Source organism: Pelodiscus sinensis, chromosome 1 (genome assembly GCF_049634645.1).
Source record: "Pelodiscus sinensis isolate JC-2024 chromosome 1, ASM4963464v1, whole genome shotgun sequence".
Lineage (NCBI taxonomy): Eukaryota > Metazoa > Chordata > Testudines > Trionychidae > Pelodiscus > Pelodiscus sinensis.
Window position 1 is genome coordinate 248027801 of NC_134711.1, and position 22383 is coordinate 248050183.

General features: G+C 39.0%; 1 protein-coding gene across 3 annotated transcripts in view; it reads right to left on the reverse strand.

The window, feature by feature from the left end:
- Nucleotides 1–22383, reverse strand: part of PCCA (propionyl-CoA carboxylase subunit alpha) — a 476944-nt gene that overhangs the window by 250630 nt on the left and 203931 nt on the right. For all 3 annotated transcript variants that reach the window (XM_075918750.1, XM_075918752.1, XM_075918751.1), the window contains 4 exons: nt 18974–19117; nt 17439–17513; nt 11759–11827; nt 10191–10266 (listed from right to left, as the gene is read on the reverse strand). In XM_075918750.1, the coding sequence (XP_075774865.1) occupies nt 10191–10266; nt 11759–11827; nt 17439–17513; nt 18974–19117 (364 nt within the window). The remainder of the gene's footprint in view (nt 1–10190; nt 10267–11758; nt 11828–17438; nt 17514–18973; nt 19118–22383) is intronic.

A 22383-nucleotide genomic window follows, 5' to 3' on the forward strand; every position in this document is an offset into this window, starting at 1 on the left:
AGCGCACAATGCCTATCATAAATAAATGAGGGCTCAAGTTATGACGCTCCCAACTTGCGACGCTTCCCCAGGAATGGGTCATGTCACAAGTCGGGGACCCCCTGTATAAGGAACAAGTGGTTATAGGGTTTAAAGAGAGGTCTGCTCAGGTCTTTCAATATCCCATGTAGGGACGGGAAGTTAGGGCTTTGGAAAAACGGTTTACAATGACCCTAAGGAATCAGTGGATGGGTGTGATAGCACAAGGTATCCTTCTACTTGTCAGTGAAAAGCTGTTATAGATGCTAGATGGATCCTTAGAAAACAGAGATAGTCCCAACTTTTTCAGAGTCAGTATATATTTTAGGGTCTTTAGAAGAATCACAGATGACAGAGAGATTTCTTGGGAAGCGCACCCATTTTTCCAAGTAAATAGGGCACTTGAGGACTTTGTGATTGCTGTAATATCTCTGTACCTCTTTCAAGCACTGGCTTTCTATGCATTGGAATCACAAAGGAGCTAAGCCTTTAGGTTAAGATTCCTCAGGTTTGGATGCAGAATGTAACCTTTGCACTACAAGAGAAAGTATGGAGTAGATTGGTGACAGATTAGTGTGCACATCATGAGTTGTAAGGGTATCAAGTCTGTCTCAGCAAAGAGGGAGCAATCATCGTGATATGTGCTCCTTTGCTTTTTATTTTCAATTGGGTTTTCAGTAGTAGGGAAAATGGAGAAAAAGCACAGAGAAAATTCTCATCCAGGGAAGAAGAGCATCACACAGAAAAAGTTACCTCATCCCAGCTCTGGATCAGTGGCATAGACATTTCTTGCTCAGGTGAATAATGAACAGTTCTGTGATGGGAGTCCCCCAGGATCTGAATAGGTCATGGAATACTCCTGGGTTTCTCTCCTATTTGTGATAGTAGAGTAACTAGAGATGTAAAATCCCATTTAACCAGTTAACCAATTAAGCAGGATCCCACAGCATTTTGGGCTGCTCCTGAGTGTCAGTTAACTGGTTGGTTGCCCATTCACATCCCTTGTGGGAACTTGTGACAGACTATCTGATATTAAGTTGTGTGTGCATGGAATGTAAGACACCAATACTATGTCATGGGAGATGCACTAGTTCCAAAGCCTTACTGCTTCTGCATGGAGGGATAGTGAACGGGCTCCTCCTTGTCTATTTAGGAAGTACATATATGGTATGTTATCTGTTAGGACTCTCATGTAGGTTTCCTTAATCTGCACGAGGAAATGGGAGCAGGCATTCCTGAATGTCCTGAGCTTGAGAAGGCTGATGTGAAAGAACATCACCATGGATGACTGCTTGCCTTGTGTTTTAAAGTCCTTTAGACAGGCATCTCATTGTATGAGAAATACATCGGTGATCAGAACAAGAACAGGGGATCCCTTTGCAAACATTTGCCCATTCTCTTCACTAATCCAGGAATATCTTTATCTTGGTGGACAGTGACTGGCTTATGTAGCCTGTCTCTGTTTGGTCTGGAAGCTGAACTGAACTACATTTGGAAACATCATAGGTGAAGTTAAGTATGTTATACCACTGCTATTCTCACTGCCATGCACCTTCAGAGTTAATATATCTGACTGATATTTGGGAGCTGTTTTGAACAGTGTTCGTGAGCGTGGGCAAAATGAGGAACCTGAGCTGAGATAGGAATTCTCTGGCCTGTAATGAGTTTAGGATGGCTCTTATGAATTCCAGGCACTGCACTGAAGTCAGGGTTAATTTCTGGGCATTGATTAACAGGTTCAGTTGCATGAACAAGTTTATCTTGGTTTTGGTAACCCAGCAAGTCTGAAGGAGTGGGCTCTGAGGAAACAATTGTCCAGGTAGAGATTAATCATGATCTCCATGGAACATAAATGAGCAGACACTATTGAGATAACCCCAGAAAACACTCCTGGAACTCTGTAGAGTACTTTGTATTGTCAATGTTCTTGTCCTAGGGTAAATCTCATGGAACAGGTATCCTGAAGATGATGAGCTGAAAACCCATCTCCATGTTCCAATGCTGGAATAATTATTGCTAGAGTCCCAGAAGGGTAACTATGTTAATCTATAACTGAAAAAATTACGAATGGTCCTGAATCATCTAAGAAACTAACAAAAATATAGATAATATCATGAGCTTTCATGGACACAACCCACTTCTCCCATTTTCTTGCTAAAGTGACCATCTCAAATTTTTGAACTATAACAAACTTCTTGAGTGCTATATATCTAGTATGAGTCTCCAAACTCTCTTCCTCTTGGATATTAGGAAATTACAAGAGTAAAAAGCTTTGCCTTGTAGATATTGAGGTACTAGTTCTACTACTCCTAACTGGGGGAGGTGATCTATTTCTTGTCTTAGTAAAGTCTCGCGAGAAGGGTCCCTGAAAAGGGATAGAGAAAGTGTTGTGAACAGGAGAAGGAAGTAAAGTAAATGGAATACACTTTGTGAACAATTTCCAAAATCCATCAGTCTGATACTATGCATGCTCAGGTTCTGCGGAACATAGCAAGACAATAACCAAACAGGACTGGAGATGCTGGTCAAATCTAGCACAGTTCTATCAACACATCAAAATCGGTACTTGAAAGTGGATGGTTGCAGTGTGGAAAGATGTGAACTGATGGTTTACTTCTGAGGAACCTAGATTTTTTTTCTGTGAGGTTCATAAAAGCACTATGTTGGGTGTACAGATTGCTAATAAACAAAGAGTGGAATTTTCAAGGGCCTGGAGAAAGCCATCCATCTTCTCCACAAAGAGATTAGTGCCTTTAAAGGGAAGATCTTTAATAGCTGAATGGACTGCTTTAGGGACATGCTGTAACTCTGGAAGTTGATCAATAAAACTCTTACATTTCATATAATATTCAGGTCATATTTATTATTAAGGTTTGATGATTAGCTATTTGTAACTAGCATAGCCAAGGAATTTGCTTTCCTCCCAAAGAGGTCCAATCATTTCCAATCACTTTCACAGGGGGTAGATCTCATTTGATGCTAACAACCCCATGGATTACCACATCCATGACAATGGAGTTTGGAAGAGGGTGAAAAAAGAAATTGTTTCCCTATACAGAACATATTTTTTATTGTACCACTTACAGTAGGCATCACTGATGTCCATAGGGATACTACTCAAAGAACTAAAAAGGACATAGCAGTACATTAATGTATTTATGTTTGAAACAAGATTGCATTAGTTTATACCAGGAGGGTCCACACAGACAATCATAGAAACATAGAACCCTTAAACTGGAAGGGACTTCGAGAAGTCATTGAGTCCAGTCCCCTACCCTCATGGCAGGACTCAGTACCATCTAGACAATCCCTGATAGATGTCTATTTAACCTGCTCTTAAATATCTCAAAAAATGGAGATTCCACAACCTCCCATGGAAACTTATTCCAGTATTTAACCATCCTGACAGTTAAGAAGTTTTTCCTAATGTCCAACCTAAACCTCTCTTGCTGAATGCCCATTTCTTTTTGTCCTATCTTCAGAGGCCAAAGAAAACATATTTTTCTCCCTCCTCCTTGTGACACCCTTTTAGATACCTGAAAACCACTATCATGTCCCCTTTCCAAACTAAACAAGCCCAATTCTTTCAGTCTTCCTTTATAGCTCATGTTCTCTAGACCTTTAATCATTCTTGCTGCTCTTCTCTGAACCGTCTCCAATTTCTCCACATCTTTCTTGAAATGTGGTGCCCGGAACTGGACACCATACTCCAACTGAGGCCTAATCAGCACAGAGTAGAGCAAAAGAATGACTTCGCGTGTCTTGCTCACAACACTCCTCTTAATGCATCCCAGAATCATGTTTGTTTTATGTGCAACAGCATCACACTGTTGACTCATATTTACCTTGTGGTCTACTATGACCCTAAATCCCTTTCTGCAGTTCTCCTTCCTAGTCACTTCCCATTCTGTATGTGTGAAACGGATTGTTCATTCCTAAGTGGAGTACTTTGCATTTGTCTGTATTAAACTTCATCCTGTTTACCTCAGACCATTTCTTTAATTTGTCCAGATCATTTTGAATTACGACCCTATCCTCCAAAGCACTTGCAACCCCTCCCAGCTTCGTATCATCTGTAAACCTAATAAGTGTACTGTCTATGCCATCAGCTAAATCATTGATGAAGATATTGAGCAGAACTGGTCCCAAAACAGACTCCTGCAGAACCCCACATCTTATGCTCTTCCAGCAGGATTGTGAACTGTTAATAACTACTCTCTGAGAATGGTTATCCAGCCAGTTATGCACCCTCTTTACAGTACCCCATCTAAGTTTTACTTGCCGAGTTTATCAATTAGAATATCATGCAAGACCGTATCAAATGCCTTACTAGTCTAAATATACACATCCACTGCTTCTCCCTTATCCACAAGACTTGTTATCCTATCAAAGAAAGTTATCAAATTGGTCTAACATAATTTGTTCTTTACAAATCCATGCTGGCTGTTACCTATTACCTTGTTACCTTCCAGGTGTTTGCAGATGAATTCATTAATTACTTGCTCCATTATCCTTCCCGGCACAGAAGTTAAACTGACTGGTCTGTAGCTTCCTGGGTTGTTCTTATTTCCCTTTTCATAGATGGGGCACTATATTTGCCCTTTTCCAGTCTTCTGGAATCTCTCCTGTCTTTCATGATTTTTCAAAGATGATAGCTAAAGGCTCGGATACCTCCTCTGTCAACTCCTTGAGTATTCTGGGATGCATTTCATCAGGCCCTGGTGACTTGCAGACATCTAACTTTTCTAGGTGATTTTTAGCTTGTTCTTTCTTTATTTTATCCCCTAAACCTACCCCATTCCCATGGGGTATGTCCTACGACAACTTAGAACATAACACATTACAGCACTCTACAAATCATACTCCCTAGAGAGCACGCTGCAGCACTATGTAGACAAACCCAAAGTTCATCCATGCATATGCGGTTTAACCCAACTACCACAAATACAATACTTTCAAATGCCATGTCAAACCATCCAGTACCCTTCGGAACTAGACAATCTCAAAACTAAAATAAATTCTATTTCCTTCCTACAATGAGGAAACAAGTGAGACTTTTCCGCTCTTTGGTTAATTTTAATTTATAGTCCCCTTTTCCTGTATAAATCATAAAAATGCTACTCTTGTCTCTTAATATCTGAGCACAGCTGAAATATACTCATTCTTATAATTTCCAAACCTGAGACTTAAAAATTTTATTGTGCTTAGTTCATATAAATACAGAATCATCATAGAATCATAGAACCAAAGAGCTGGAAGAGACCTCAGAAGGTCATCAAGTCCAGCCCCCTGTTCTAGGCAGGACCAATCCCAACTAAATCAACCCGGCCAGGGCTTTGTCAGGCCGAGACTTAAACACAGTTAGGGATGGAGACTCCACTACTTCCGTAGGTAACCCATTCTAGTACTTCACTACCCTCCTGGTGAAATAGTTTTTCCTAATATCCAACCTGGACCTCTCCCACCACAACTTGAGACCACTGCTCCTTGTTCTGCCATCTGTCACTACTGAGAACAGCCTCTATCCATCCTCTTTGGAACCTCCCTTCAGGAAGTTGAAGGCTGCTATAAAATCCCCCCTCATTCTTCACTTCTACAGACTAAACAGACCCAACTCCCTCAGCCTCTCCTCATAAGTCATATGCTCCAGCCCCCTAATCATTTTGGTTGCCCTCCGCTGGACCCTCTCCAATATGTCCACATCCCTTTTGTAGTGGGGGGGCCCAGAACTGGACACAATACTCCAGATGTGGCCTCACCAAAGCCGAATAAAGGGGAATAATGACATCTCTGCATCTGCTGGCAATGCTCCTCTTAATGCAACCTAATATGCTATTAGCCTTCTTGGCTACAAGGGCACACTGTTGACTCATATCCAGCTTCTCATCCACTGTAATCCCCAGGTCCTTTTCTGCAGAACTACTACTTCACTGGTTGGTCCCCAGCTTGTAACTATGCTTGGGATTCTTCTGTCCCAAGTGCAGGACTCTGCACTTGTCCTTGTTGAACCTCATCAGATTTCTTGTGGTCAATCCTTCAATTTGTCTAAGTCATTCTGGACCCTATCTCTGGCCTCAAGCATATCTACCTCTCCCCCCAGCTTAGTGTCATCCGCAAACTTGCTGAGGGTGCAATCCATCCCCTCATCCAGGTCATTAATAAAGATATTGAACAAAACCAGTCTTAGAACCGAACCTTGGGGCACTCCGCTAGAAACCGACCGCCATCCTGACATTGAGCCGTTGATCACTACACGCTGGGCCCGGCCTTCTAACCATCTTTCTATCCATCTTACCGTCCATTTATCCAATCCACATTCCCTTAACTTGCTGCCAAGAATATTGTGGGAGACCGTATCAAAAGCCTTGCTAAAGTCAAGGTATATCACATCCACTGACTTTCCCACGTCCACAGAGCCAGTTACCTCATCATAGAAGCTAATCAGATTGGTCAGGCACGACTTGCCCTTTGTGAATCCACGCTGACTATTCCTAATCACTTTCCTCTCATCCAAGTGCCTCAAAATGGATTCCTTAAGGATCCCTTCCATGATTTTTCCAGGAACCGAGGTAAGACTGACCGGCCTATTCTTCCCTGGATCATCCTTCTTCCCTTTTTTGAAGATGGGCACTACATTTGCCTTTTTCCAGTCATCCAGGATTTCTCCCGATCTCCATGACTTTTCAAAGATAATGGCCAAAGTCTCCTCAATGACATTTGCCAGCTCCCTCAGTACCCTCGGATGCATTAAGTCCGGACCCATGGATTTGTGTACATTTAGCTTTTCTAAATAGTTCCTAACCTGTTCTTTACCCAACAAGGGCTGTTCATCTTCATCCCCTCTTGCGTCACTTAGCGCATTAGTCCGGGAGCCCACCTTGTCCATGAATATAGAGGCAAAGAAAGCATTGAGTACTTCAGCTTTCCCCACATCATCTGTCACTAGGTTACCTCCTTCATCCAGTAGGGGCCGCACACCCTCTCTGATCAGCTTCTTCTTGTTACCATGCCTGTAGAAACCTTTCTTGTTATCCTTCACATTCTTAGCCAGTCGCAATTCCATTTGCGCTTTCGCCTTCCTGATAACCCCCCGGCATTCTCGAGCTATACATTTAAACCCCTCCCTGGTCATTTGTCCAAGTTTCCACTTTTTGTAAGCTTCCTTTTTGTGCTTAAGGAAACTTGATCCTTTCCATCTCTATGCATGGAAAACAATTTTCTCTTTCTACTTCAAATGTGCAGGAAGTTAGAAGAGACTGTGATATGAATAAGACTGTATAATAACTACTGCAGAATAAAGGGGGAGAACATAAGATTGTAGATTAAACCTATATTAATTATCAATTATTGCAAAGAGTACAACAAAATATACAAATGCAAACATGTTTCAAATTGCAATGTTGCCATTCTCTTTGCTTTTTTAATAAAAGGTATTTAAAATCTGTCGAGGCAGTAACCCACATTTTACATTATTATTTTCCAGCTTGTCCAAACATGATACGAATGTATCAAATAGAAAAGGCCATATTGTATCATTTGTTTCAGAAAACTCTTTTTTCAAATCAGTAGCATGTTATAGCCCCGAATCTGCCATATAAATGCAGTTCATGTTTTTCATTGAGACAATTCTTTTTTAAGTTAGTAAATACTTTCTCCCAATCTCTTAGGGTACACCTAGACATTTTCCGTGTCCTAACAGCATGCTTGTTATTTTGAAATGCAATCCAAATAACAGGCTTGCTATTCTGATGTCCTGGTAAACCTCGTTCCACAAGGATTAAGGGACTGGTCAGAATAGCTGTCTATTTTGAAATATACTCAAAATAAGATACGCATCTTATTTTGAGCTACAGGTGCAGTGTAGATGCACCCTTCATATACTACTGAAAGCAGTAAACCCTGGCTCACAGTCTACAGCCATACACCTAGCATTGCCTAGGTGATGAGCCAGGCATTTCCACTTCTCTAACTCTCTGCTACTTGGCTGAGAGAAGATCTGTATAATCCCAGCCCCACACCTCGCAACTCCTGGTGCTATCCTGTTCAGATACCAGGAGAGATGAGATGAAAAATATATATCTTCCAGCTATTACTCCTTTATCCCTGGACCTCAGGTTGGAAGGGAATGAAGAACACCTTCTCCACCACACCCCCAAAGAGGTAACCTAAGCCTTGATAGCCCTACATTGCCTCCCCGGGGGTCTTCAGAGGTTGGAAAGTGGAACAAAATTCTCTCCAACACAGCATTTCTTCCAGTGTTCTCCTTTGAGTTCAGAGGAAAAATAAAGACCTTCTCCAGATATTAGAGGGGGAGGGGGGAGAAAGAGTCAAGATCTATCATGGGAGAATCATCCATGTTCCATAAAGAGTTGGGCTAGGAAAGACAGCTAAAACAGATACTGCCAGCACCTAGAGTTCTAAATATTGTCCAAACACATATGTGATGGACCGGGCCGTGTCTGGGCACAGCCGAGGGCGTCCGCTCAGGGCGAATTGTTCAAATCCGGGGCTCCTTACAGCCCCCAGACTGGCGACCTCTCCACACAGGCCACAAACCAGTCCCACAGAGCACTTCAGCAGCCTGCCTGAAGCCTCACGAGCAAAACCCCTCCGACACACCAGCACTATCCGTGCCCCAGATGGCCCCGGGCCTCATACACAGGTGGGGGGTCCTACCACCCAATCCCACCTACCCTGAACAAGTTCTGTCCGCTTCCGAGAAACCAGCCACAGATCCCTGGTCAATTTACCCTCTGGACCTTACCCACAAATCACGCTGGGCCTTTAGCAAGGTTTATTATTACAATAAAGAAAAGCATGAGAGTAAGGTCGCTAAAGGAATAGTACGTTACACATGCACCGAATCTCCCAGTTCTCGATGCAGGCTCTAGCAGAGATGTCACAGCTGCTGGTTTAAAAGTTCTTGTTGCACATCCTAGGATCAGGATGGGTTCACAGGTCTTTCCGGCTCTTCGATCCCTGCATTGCTGCCTCTGGGATGAAGTGCTGAGCTGAGAACCAAGATGGTGTCGACCACATGGCCTCTTTATACCTCCTTCCTGGCCTCTTCTTGGCTGCAGGAGATCACCTGGTCCTCAGCCTCTCTCTGCTGGCAGCTCTTAGGTGTCCGCCCTCATGCTTTAGGTGTGTCCTTAGCCCATTGAGTGCCATTGTCCCACAGAGCCTCGCTAATTAGCATGTCCACAGGCCCGGGCTCTGCCCAATGCTCAACCACATGCAAAGAAATATTCAGTATCCACACAGACTACAGATTCCTAACTAAACACACAGACATTATACAACCACATAAATAGCTTACATAGGATTATCAGATAATAAGCTTCTATTCAGCACCCCACATGGCCCCCTTTTATACCATTTTCTGGGGCCAACACCCCGACCTATGGGTGCAGCAGTGATCTGGCTGCTCCCCTCAAGATCCAGTAACGTGACAGCATATGATACAGCATTGCCACAGTGCTAACAACACCCCTTAGAGTGAAAAAGCCACATCACACAGGCTTGTAGAACTATCGGGGGGCCGCCAGGCAGCTAGGCAAGGTGTGGGGGAGGGGGACGCAGAAAGTTCCATGCTCCCAGAAGGATCAGTGCTGAGGCATCCAGCCCTCAGAGCCACCAAGAGCGCACCGTGCAGCTCTCTGGTGAGATTTAAAGGACCTGGGGTTCTGGCCACCACCAACATTCCTGCAGTAGGGGGAGCCTTGGGCCCTTTTGAATAAATGGTTACCGGAGAAACTGCCCCATTTTCCACCCTCTGTTGGTGAGCCTGGGTATTATAGCAATACAATAAATATACTAAAGTACTATGAATGATTACTTCTTACAAAATACTTGCCTTTTAATTTCACAGGACAAATGAAGAATAAATGCAGGATCTACCATGAGTTTGCAAGAGCTCTTATCGGTTTTTGAAAGTCATTTAATTAAATTATTTAACTAATTAGAGTTTCAACTAAAAATGCTGCAGGAAAAAATGAAGTCTCTTTAGATTTGATGTATCTTCTCAGATTAATTAACACAAGCTTTTCTTGGTTTAATTTGCACTTAATAAGCAGGAACTTTACTCAATTTGCTAATTACTACATTTTCAAGCTGTTTTCTTGAAATAGATGCCAGCCTACCACCATAGGAACCCAAATTTCTGTAGTTACCTCGAATTACATAATTGTCCAGAGCTTCTTCCATTCTTTGCAATGCTTCAGTTCTATCAGACCCATATGTAATTAGCTAAAAACAAAGGTATTTATGTTAGCTATAGAAATTCAAGATTTTTTTCTAAATTATGTTACTAAAAAAACCTTCACAGATCATATGTATAAGTTTTCCATTAACAGAAACATTTGGCACAAATCACTATCTGTCTACTAGAGCCCTTCCCCAAAACAATACAGGCCTCTCAGCCCTCTGGCATGATTTAAGCATGTCATTATCTGGCTCCCTGTTCTTCTTGGAGCCACAAAAAAAATGTTTTGATTAAAGGTTGCTAATTCTTGTTTTTTAATTTCCACATTTCTTAAGATTTTGTTTTCTTGTATTTTAATTCAGAATTTCTTAAACTAAAATGCTTGTAGGAATCAGAAAACACAGCAAGAACAAAAAAAGGAAGGAAAATTGTAAATTAATTTCTGTGAGATCAGACATATTAGTACATTTTCTTCCATATTAAGCTTTGTTTTCAATATAGCCTCTTATCTTGTTCATGTTTCCTTTATCCATAGTACATCTAGCAGCTCTGAAATATTGATTCATTACTAAAAACATCTCTACATTTAAAAATGTTATATCTAAAAACTAGTATTTTTTAAATATACATCTAATATATAAAGGAGAATGTTTGTGTGCTAATAACTTGGACACTATAAGAACTACTGCAACCAAACTTTGCATGGGATAACCTATTATCCAGGAGAAGGTTTTAAGGTACTGTGGGAGGGAAGAGATGAGAGACCGACGCCTCTCTCCAGGGTTGCACGGAGCTTGGCAGTGCGGGGAGAAGTGGCTTCCCAGGGGAAGCCGCAGGGACATTTGCTCACTAAGGCCGGTGGAGAGATAACCTGTCATCGAGGAAAAGGTTTTAAGGGACTGTGGGAGGGAAGAGATGAGAGACCGACGCCTCTCCCTGGGGCTGCACAGAACTTGGCAGTGTGGGGAGAAGCGGCTTCCTAGGGGAAGCGGTTTTCCAGGGGAAGCGGCGGGGCCAGTCACTCACTAAAGCCGGCGGAGGGACAAGGAAGCGGAGGGTAGGTTTGGGCGCCGGCGGCAGGCGTGCTGCGCCCTTCCCCTTCCCTCTCTTCAGACTCCTCAACTCAGTTATATCATCTGTCAACTTATATTTCAACAACGTATACTGACAAAGCGCAAGGAAAGTCACTTAAAGTAGTTGGAATTGATTTGCAGACATCTTGCTTTTCACATGGACAACTCTATGTTGTGTGTTCAAGACTTGGAAGCGGAAAAAATTTGTACATATTTGTTAAGAATAATGAAACAAAAAATATAGTTTACAATAAAGTTTTTGATGATAACATGTAAAATTGGTTGTTTTATACTTTTTTTATATATTTTTTTAATCCCTATAGAACTCAGTGCAACTTTTCTACCATTCAAAAAATTATTATGGACTACTGTTTTTCTAAATTGTGTTCCTTCACTTCCCCGAGCAATGACGGGTAACTCCGCTAGTATGTATATATATTAGAACATATAAAAATCAACTCACTTTTGAGATCATAGGATCATAATAGATGCTAATATCACTTCCTTCCTGTATTCCACTGTCAACACGCACCTTCAAAAATAAAAAATAAAAAAAAAGACAGAGAAAAGAGATTTTCACAGTGGAACAAACACTAAGTTTTGACCTCACGGAAGATGTACATCTTGTACTTTGAAACTTTTACACATTTTATAAGAAGGTAAAATAGTGTTTCACAAAGTACTAGAAAATCTCCTTCCACTTCCCCCTTGTGAGAAAAATACTTAAGAATCACTCTCTCCTTTGGGGGAAAAATTAACCCAAAATACACATGAATGCACACTTACACTGTTAGTCAAACTCACTTTTTTCTTGTAAAATCTAAAGCAAACAGATTTAATTTTTGATAACTATCAATTTATAGTGGTTTATACAACTCCAAACCTGTACTCTCAATGCAATCAACGCTAACTTAATTACTGTAATAAAATACGTTTGTAATTATTCCTCCAACTGACACCTGGCATGAAAGATGCCCCTTGTAAGCGCATACTTTCTACATACGTATGTAATCACATCCCTGGTGTCCCACTATTGCCTTTCTGAGGGCTCTACTGGGGACACAACTAAGGCTCATTCAGCAGGAACTTTGGAGCTCTGCTTATCAGCTCTATAGGAATACTAGTCCTGTAGCTTTCATGTCTGTAACACTTTCCTTTTCAGCCTCACCCTCTCGACTATAAAGCACTTTTTTTCTGTTGCTGCTGTTCCTCTGGGGGTTTAATGTTTACACAGCTTTTTCCATGGCTTTGCTTTGTAAGGACACAGCCCCAATTAAAGCTCTGATTCCACAATTTTCATTGGAAAAAAATAGCACAAGTTCAAAAAATTCTTTTGAAGAAACTGATTGCTGTTAACCAGCCAACAAGTCAGTTAGTATATTGCTGATTCTTGTTTTCATCTCTCAGTTTGATTTCATCAGTGTGGCACTGAGGTTAGCCATATAAAACTTTAAAAATGAGCAATTTCTGGAAAATAAATATTTATTAAATTGTTGCTGTTGAACTTTGAAATCTAAAGAACTGAAAAAAACCCTACTAATCAAAGTAATTTAACACTGATAAATGCATTCCAGGGATCTTAAGAAGAGAAGGATCTGACTGAAGTTGCTGAAACACCAGGGCTTTGATACCTTTACATTGTAAAGGGAGTGGCAAGTGGGACCTAGAAACTCACTTTAATCTTCACCTGTGGAAAAGAATGTTTCTAATAAACAGCAGTTCATCTGATTGCAGCAAGGCAGCAAAAGGTCAACATAAATGACTTTTAGACCTTAATATTTTAATTTAGGCAGTCACCAAGGGACTAACTGTAGAATCTCTTGCCTACAGAAACCACACGAGGGCAGGATGATGAGTTTATTATCCAAATGACCTAAAAGATATTCTAGTAGCTCTTCCCTCAATGAGAACTATATCGTGGCATGGGTGAAATAATATTATTTTCTTTGTTAAACACTTTAACTGAATATTAATACATGCCTAATATATTTGTATTTACAGTTCAACGACACCTTCATTATAAGAAAGAAAGATGTTTTATAAGCAATTAGTTAGCCCTATAACAGAACTGTGAGGAGGATGACATTGTTATCCCCATTTTACAGTTTAGTGAATATATTCACGCGCGCACGCACACACACACACACACACACACACACACACACACACACACACACACTGCCAGTCAAGACTCATCCCATAGACAGAATATTGCTCCTGCACAATACATACACATACAAACATATATATAATGTGATTGATTGCTCTTGTACCTGTGTACAAATTCTAATAATACATGGCATTTATATAACACTTTTCAGTTCCAAAGCACCACACGCACATCAGATAAACAATGCTTACAACACCTCTGTGAAGTATACAAATATTATCTCAATTTTACAATGAGAAAACATATAAAGAAGGTACAAATTCAGATGTGAAATAAGCATAAGAACATAAGAACAGCCATCCTGGGTCAGACTAATGGTCCATCTAGTCCAGTATCCTATGTACCAACAGTCGCCAATACCAGATGCCCTACAGGGAGGGAACACAACAGGTAATCATCATGTGATCCCTCTGCTGTCATCCATTTTCAAACAAAGAGAGGCCAGGGACACCATTCCTACCCATCCTGACTAATAGTCATTGATAGACCTAACCTCCATGAATCTATCTAGCTCTTTTCTGAACCCTGTTAAAGTCCTGGTCTTCACAACGTCCTCTGACAAGGAGTTCCAGAGGTTGACTGTGCGCTGGGTGAAGAAAAACTTCCTTTTATTTGTTTTAAACCTGCTGCCGATTAATTTCATTTGGTGACCCCTAGTTCTTACATTGTGGGAATAAGTAAATAACCTTTCCTTAGTCACTTTTTCCATACCAGTCATGATTTTATAGACCTCTATCATATTCTCTAGTAGTCTCCTCTTTTCTAAACTGAAAAGCCCAAGTCTTTTAATCTCTTTTCATATGGGACCAGTTCCAAATCCCTAATCATTTTTGTTGACCTTTTCTGAACCTTTTAAGCAGATGGAACTGCTCCTGAAATAAATGGGAGCAGCCACTGTTTATGCTTGGCTGTGACTGGCTGTTAGTGGGAGAACCAGGATTATAAATTAGAACATCCCAGCTCCCCACTACATGCTTAACACACTAAAATATGTTTCCACTGTATATACTGTATACACCTTGGGCCTCATTGTAAATAATAACATCTTTTATACCCTCTAAAATTTAATCTTCATAAAAAATACAGAAAAATGAAATACAAAGGACAAACTCATGCCAGAAAGGAAATACTTTTTATTTAAACTACACCACAACAGCGATTAAAATTGGATGTGGCACAAATCTTTATTTCAAAGATCCTTGCTCTAGTGTGTTTATATTGACAGATGAGAGTAATGCTTATTACTATTACGTGTACTTAAAAGTTTTTCCTTTTCTCAGCATTTAAAAAATATTACAAGAAGTATATAATTCAAGATCCTTTCATAGGCCAAACAGTTTCAGTGGTATAGTACTGAGGTGCCATTGTGTATTACTATACTAAATCTTAAGTGTACTAGGAAAACCTAAACAGTGCGCTGGCAGACCATGTTGCCAGCATGGAATACCACTAAATTAAACAACCAGGGTTACACCCATACGTAGTTCATTGCAATACTGGGATCTAAGAGAGAGAAAGATTTACTTCCCCTCCTCAGGCTTCAGAGCCCAAACTCCAGCCCCAACTTCAAAGTGTTAACTCCACAACTATTTTCAGAGCTCCAGCATAAGCCCCATTAGCCCAATTCTGTTGGGCTGAGTTGGGAGCCTTACTCCCACAGATTGTCGACATAGGAACCTTTAAAGAAAGGATTGTTATTCACATTAGAGAAGAGCGGCTTTGGAACTCTTCAAATCTTAATGCCAACTGCAGCACATCTTGTTACAAGGTGAAAAAAGAGTAACAAGTTTCTGTTGTCACAATCTTGATGATACTGATGATTTCTTTGTAGGTACCTTGTACTTGCTAGCCCTAAAACTCATATTCTGAAATTGCAACTGGTAAATTTCAAAAGAGTTTTTATATATATTATAAATAAAATAAAAACAAACCCGATCTAGAATTCTTAGACCACAGAAAAAAACATTTCCGTAAGGCCCCATCTTCCTAACTTTTCTAGTCCCCTTTCTACTTTCTGTCCACTTATTCACATACCCTTACCTTATTTAAATTTGAAAAACAGCCACATTTAAATAATATTTGTAAGATGTCACTCCTGATACCTTCCATGCCAAATTTCAGTTCAGAGAGAATTGACAACTTATTACCTTTTGAAAACAGGAATTTATAAAAGAAATGCTGAAATACTAATAGCATCAGTAGAATATTCAACTTCTTCGGTCAAATCAATTTTATTCTTAATTATGTGACATCCTCAGAAGACAAATTAATCTCCAGTGTTGCACATTTTTTGCTGCCACAGAAGAACAGACCAAATATATGGTTTGTGAAATAAAAATAGAACAGCTATTTTTAATAAGCCAACGAGAGTAAACAGAAAGAAAACAGCCAAGCTACTCTGTATGAGATCCTCAAACCATTTCTCTGAAGCATCCAGAATAATTAAAATTTCTTTCTTCGGTACCACGATGGGCCACGTGAAGCTATCAGCCATCTCCCACCCTTCATTTTCAATTCACCTCTCCCCCTAAGCACAAATCCCAGCCCTCCCTGTCTACCTGACAAGTGACAGCCCAATCTGATTAAATACTTGCAAGGGAGGGGACTTGTGGGCCTCCATGACAGGCCAAAAGTGATCACCATGGAGATACATAATTACAGCTGTCAACACGTCTACTGTCCTGCTGGCATCAATTTGATTGCTCCCAGCAATAATGATAGACAAAGCTTGGTGTGCACTCTCCTGCACCCAATCACTTTATCTGTTCCGTGGTCCATTTAGCTGACATGCAACATTCACACAAGCAAATAACAGCAGTAAGCAGAACATTTAAGGCATTTTAATTGTTTTTTCTTTCTATGGATGGCTCACAAGCGCAAATGTTATTACATAAAACTCCTGCTGCAACATTAATTGAAGAAAGATTTGGTGGGACAAAGACTGTAGGGGGTATAGTTTGTCCATTATCACTTGTACTTTCAACAGGTCTCACGTTTGGAAAATTGCAAATTGCAAAAACTTGCAAGGGCAAAATGTTTGACACCCTGTTAGCTATTACAACATGGCAAAATTGTCTAACAACCACTAGAGTAATCATTATAAATTCTTATTTAATACACTCTGTTTCATTAAAAAAAATGTTTAGCTACATCCCATGATACTTGTTTTCTTATCTTCTATTTAACGTCACATAATGCCTGTTAAATCTTTACAATTTTTTCTTCTGCTTTCAGGCTTTGAACACAGCATGAAGCCTTAAAGCACAGAAAGGGTCAGGTCCCTTTAGAAAGCATATGGGCAAAAACAATTTAAGAAGTGAAATAAATCATATATCCAATAACATCTCCAAATTTAGGATTCCTCCTATAATCTTTCACTATTTTCCATGCAAGTAATCACACTGAATAATCATATTCACAGATGGTAGTGTCTTATTCTTCCACCAGCTGACATGGTGGATTTATTACTTATTACTTTGATTATACAGAAAGAAGACATCCCTGTTCTTTTCATGCAGCAGAAAACTGTTTGTTAAGCAATCATTGGGAATAGTTAGACTAGGTATCAAAATGTGTAATAAACACTTTTCTTCTAGTGTAAAACTATATTTGCTTTTTAAAGGCTGAAAATTTGAACAATAGTAATCCAGCTTCTCTATGGGATATTCAGTACTTAGCAGCTAAAGAGTTAATTCAACATCTGATTATGCTGTTTGCTCTACATCATACTTTCATGTGGAGATTTGTTTGAAAGGATTAAACTATGGAAAAGAAAATATAAATATTCCAAAACCCAACCAAACTTTATATCTTTATAATCCCATATGGCTGGCACGATATTTTTATATCTTTTTAAAATTAGTACCAACAACAGTATTAACTCCATAAATTAATTTTAACAACTGATAAAAACTAAGGTCCTGATTGTCAGAGGGACTAAGCACCTGGGAAAATCAGAGCCTAAGTCACTTACATTGGACACACATAGTGGTTCTTGGTACTGAGACAATCTGCCAATAGATGGCAGACCGAAAGATTTGTAGGGATCCTGAAATGAAAGCAAAACATGACAAAGCATTAATTTAAAGATATAACATACTGGAAACAAGGTTAAATAGTTGCAAAATTAACAGCTTCTATTTCTATTTCTTTTAACATTCTCTTTTCCAGAATTACTTAATTTGGGTCTGGTTTCCCTTTTTCTTCTATTAAATTGGAACACACATGAAAACCTCAAGTTTCTGAAAGGCAATTATTAAAGCAGAAAAGCGTAATTATGCTTGGTGAAGTCTTTATCAACTCCTAAGCCATCTTCAAGCTTTGATTTGGGGGGGGGTAAGTGTGGGGGCGTGAGGGATGACATACAAGTAGTTTTTCAAAGCAAAAAGGGTAGTTAAGAGCTGCCCTCTCTTTGACTTTCTTTATGAATTAGGTCTTTTGTGCCTTTTAAAATCTCCCACATAATACTACTTACAAACTTACCAGTACAGCAAACTCGGTGGCTAACAACAATATACTCTTGGCAAAATAGGATTCTGTTGTTCAAACTTCCTAATGCTCAAATATAGCTGAGCAAAAATTTTCAATGTTCGCCACCTTAACAATATTCAATGCATAGTCATTCAAATCACAAATTCATGTATTCTTCATTCAAAAAGTCATATACATCACATTATGAGCAGAACAAGCAGCAAACTGTTTTGTTATGAAATACAAAGCAAGAAGAACAAGAGAAATTAAGATGTCTTGGGCAATAAAAACAGCAGTAGTCAAAGGGGAAAATATATACCAAGATGTTTTTTTTATTCTTTAAATACACTATTGCCTTAAGCATTAACATTCTTAAAATGACAATATTTGAATATCATTCATTTAATGGAAAAGTTTAAATTTCCATTTGTCAAAAACAATACTTGTAACATGTTAATGTACAAGTAATTTTTAATTCAGATTTTTTTTCTTACTAGTATGGGGAGTCATAATATAAGTGTAAACAAGCACTGATGGCTTTGCAATTCACTTTCCAAGTTGGTCAATAAAGCAAAATGTAACTTCAGAAGAGCAAATGTCCTTCCTGGACTATTAGCACATGTTTTGGTACCATTAGAAGTTTGACAGCTTAAATATTTGGGTAAAATTTTGGAAGTCAAAAGGTTTAAGAAAAATGTGGAGGTAAGAAAACCTGGAATACTAGTTCAAAAGAAAATGGAATAAAACCCAATCATCATATTAAATTGGGCTGAGAATATGCAGTGAACTTCCTTTGAAATGATTATTGGCTACTTACAAGAGATACATTTTTAGAAGAAACTATTTGGCAATATTGATATCAGTGTATTCTTTTGAATAAGAACATAAAAATCCATATAATCTTTCTTTAAGCAGTTGTATTATATACAGTAAATCACAAATCTCAAATTATTAACCTTGACTTCAACCTTGATGTTTAGCTACACTTGGGTATTACTGCTCCACATACAGCTTTCCACCCCTTACCACTTATTTTACCTCAGCATAAACTCGACATTCAACCGCCCAGCCGTTGATGGGAATATCAGCTTGTTTGTGCCTGAGAGGGTAACCCTTAGCAACACGGATCATTTCTTGGACTAGGTCCAGGCCAGTAATGCATTCTGTGATGGGATGTTCAACCTGCAAGGTCAAGAACTGACAGTCAGTAGGTAACAAAAACAACCAAAAAAACCCATCATAAACAAATACAGATAAACAAACTAGCCAAAAATGGGAAACAGGTTAATTTTCAACTCCCAGCTTTCTTCACCAAACAAAACTGAGGAAACAAGCAAAGCCAAAAACAAAACTCATACACACACAACAGAGACAACAGTAACCATCTTCTTCTGGGGGAAAAAATCCCTAAATAATAAAAATAAATAATTTGTAAATTCAATTAACTAAGCAAACTGCAAAAAGTATGAACTTTTTTTACACAACACAATGGTATTTAGTGCAGATGTGTTAGCTTCTTGTTTGTTTGGAAGTTTTAAAAAGGACTCATTTTTAATCTAGCAATGTAATGTCTTTTAACTGAAATCCTCAAAGTAGCCGATAATCAACCCATTCTGCTACACTTAACATGGCATGTACAGGAGCAGCTTACGATTTTCCATAGAGCTAGTCTACCCTAAATCTCACCCATTCGCCTGCTTTCACTAACCTGTCCTGACAAGCAACCAGATTAGCGTAATCTTACATCAGCGCAGTGTAGCAGAAATGAGCAGATGGATCCTTCAGTTTTTTTTCCCTCCAGACTTAGCTGTGTAGTGCTTAGCAGGCACAATAGCTGGGCTGGACCAGTCGAGTCACTCTGCTCTCTCAGCAAATTGCTGTTAACGGCTTTGGATGATGCTATCATGGGAATACCCATCGTTCACATTAAAGCTGGGTAGGACTGGGTGTGTGTTCAAACTTACACGCATGCACACATACATTTTTTACGTGACTGTAAACTGAAAATAACTTACATCAGTCTCTAAGAAGTCATTGTGGTACAATTGTGAAATGAAATGTAATGAAAAGAAAAAGCACTCAAAGAATTTAGATTATTGTCCTACTACGTAGACATAATCAAAGACACATACCGTATTAGCATATGATACACACAATGAGACCATTACAACTTCCCAAGTAAAAAATCTGACAGAACTGCCAGTTTTACTAAAAAATGTTTTTGTTCTAAGGGTCAAATATCTTAAGAAAATGCACTTCACAATGATTTCTCTATCATGAGATGTCATATTTTATACATTTTGTGACACAGGAAAAGGTCAATGAACAAACCAGTTGTCTTCCTTACTTCAAATACACTAATTGAAGTAAAACAGTTAGTCATTATAATCATCTTGTGGTTTATCAGAGCAAGAAGATGCACTGGTCTTAAAAAAAAAAAAGCTTTGTAAAAATAAACAGATGGCACCCATAATTAGCCCTGTGTGTGTTGTGAGTGTTTTTATAGTTTCAACAACATTTTAAGACATTTTGACATAATTTTAATGACAAATCATCACTGAAATAAGCACCTATTCTTTGAAGCATAGACATGGGATTGAAAATAGAGATCTGATTATGCAGTTTAATAACATACCTTTGGGATTCATCCTGATTTTACCTAGAATATGATACTCTCTTAGTATGTCATACTTAATAACCCTATTTGAAAAAATTGGGAAACAATTCAGCAACTACCCTGTGGTGTTACAATGAAGCATTTAATGTTTTATTAAAATAAATTTTAATAGAAAATTATTTATATATCAATTATTTGGCCAAGAACATTTGCTCTCACAGTTAGTATTTAAATTAAAAAAATACTTTTAACTTCAGAATATTCTGAGAATTTTAATACTAAAAAAATGCAAGATTTCTGTAAAAATAGACATTTTTATTATTTAGCCTCATCATTTTTCTTGGATCACACTTAGCATACCAAGCACAATAGCATCATTGTGTTTTCAGTTTTATTGTTGATGATCAAAAAAGGATAGAATGTTTCTGGAAAAAGAAATATTTTTGTTGTTTGGTTCTTAAGACTCACAAACATTTATTTAATCTACTCTACAATAAGGCTCTTTGACTTGGTCAATATTATCTTGTTGCTTCAGAATACTCCCTTTGTATTTGAAGAAAATGCTATTAAGAAAATATGGGAATCAAGCTTTTTATATACATATTACATTGGAACTAATCTATATGCTATTTTATTGGAAATTCCTAGTCAAATATTTTGTTAAAACACTCATGTGGTTAAATCTCCAAAATATAATCCGTAAAATGAAGTGGAAACTGAGCTGTACTGTATATTTTAAGTTGAATTTTTAATTAAATATCTCAGTGGCATGAAGCAGTCAATTATTAATTATTTTTAGTCTTTGAAATTTCTGGGTTTTGCACATTTTTAGCAATATACAGAGCATAAGCCTATAACACAACAAGTATAAAACTATTTTATCCTGTTCAGACTATGGCCCTGATCCTGTAATAAGCTCCACAAGGATTCAAGTATCCACACACAGACAGAGCTCATGTAGAGGATCTGTACCTAAGGCTCTAATCTTACAGATGTAACTGAATGGTAAAGGTGACAACTGACACCCAAAAAGGAAACAAACTTTTTTTTCCCCTGAAGTAATTGTGATAATGTCACTAAATATTTTTTAAACATGGTGGTCTTGGATTTATTTCCTACTTTTTTACCTGTTTGTCTTTAAATTGATTTCCTCATTTAATATATATTTTTCAGTAGGTTATTATATTTTATTTTCACTCTTTTTAGAGATTGTTCTTACTTTTTGTGATAATAAATTTACCTGGCATAGCTCAGGTCCTTAACTCAACTAATTTATATTTTTCTTCATTTAAATCATTGCTCTGGGATGGGGTCGGGGGTGAGGAGTTCAATATACAGGCTAGTCTGGGGAGAAAAGACAAACCCAGCCCTTTCTCATCGCAGCAGCTTGGGGTCAAGTAAGAAGCACCTCTCCATGACTACTGCAGCTCCAGCAGGCACAGCAGGGAGAGAGGTGTAGGTCTCCCAGCTGGGGCATGTCCAGGTTCCTCTGTCCCCTGCACTCCCCAGCCAGAGTGAGGAATACAGCAAACTAAGCACTTTCCCCTCTCTCCCAGACAAAGGGGAGCAGCCAGCAATATTCCCATAAGAATAGGAAAGGGAGGGAGCTTTAGCTCCACTCCACCCTTCATAAAGGGCACCTGGGGGAAGGAGGCTCAGAGTCGGGGTCACCTACCTGGTGACTCTGTCTGTCTTCTGTATGGATTTAGGACAAGCAATCCCATTCCAGGTACATCCCATTTTCCTGGCACAACCAACCCCTTGCCTTGCTTTAAGTCATAATAAAAGGAAGCCATATACCAAATTTGGTGGTCCTAGCTCTTACCGCTTA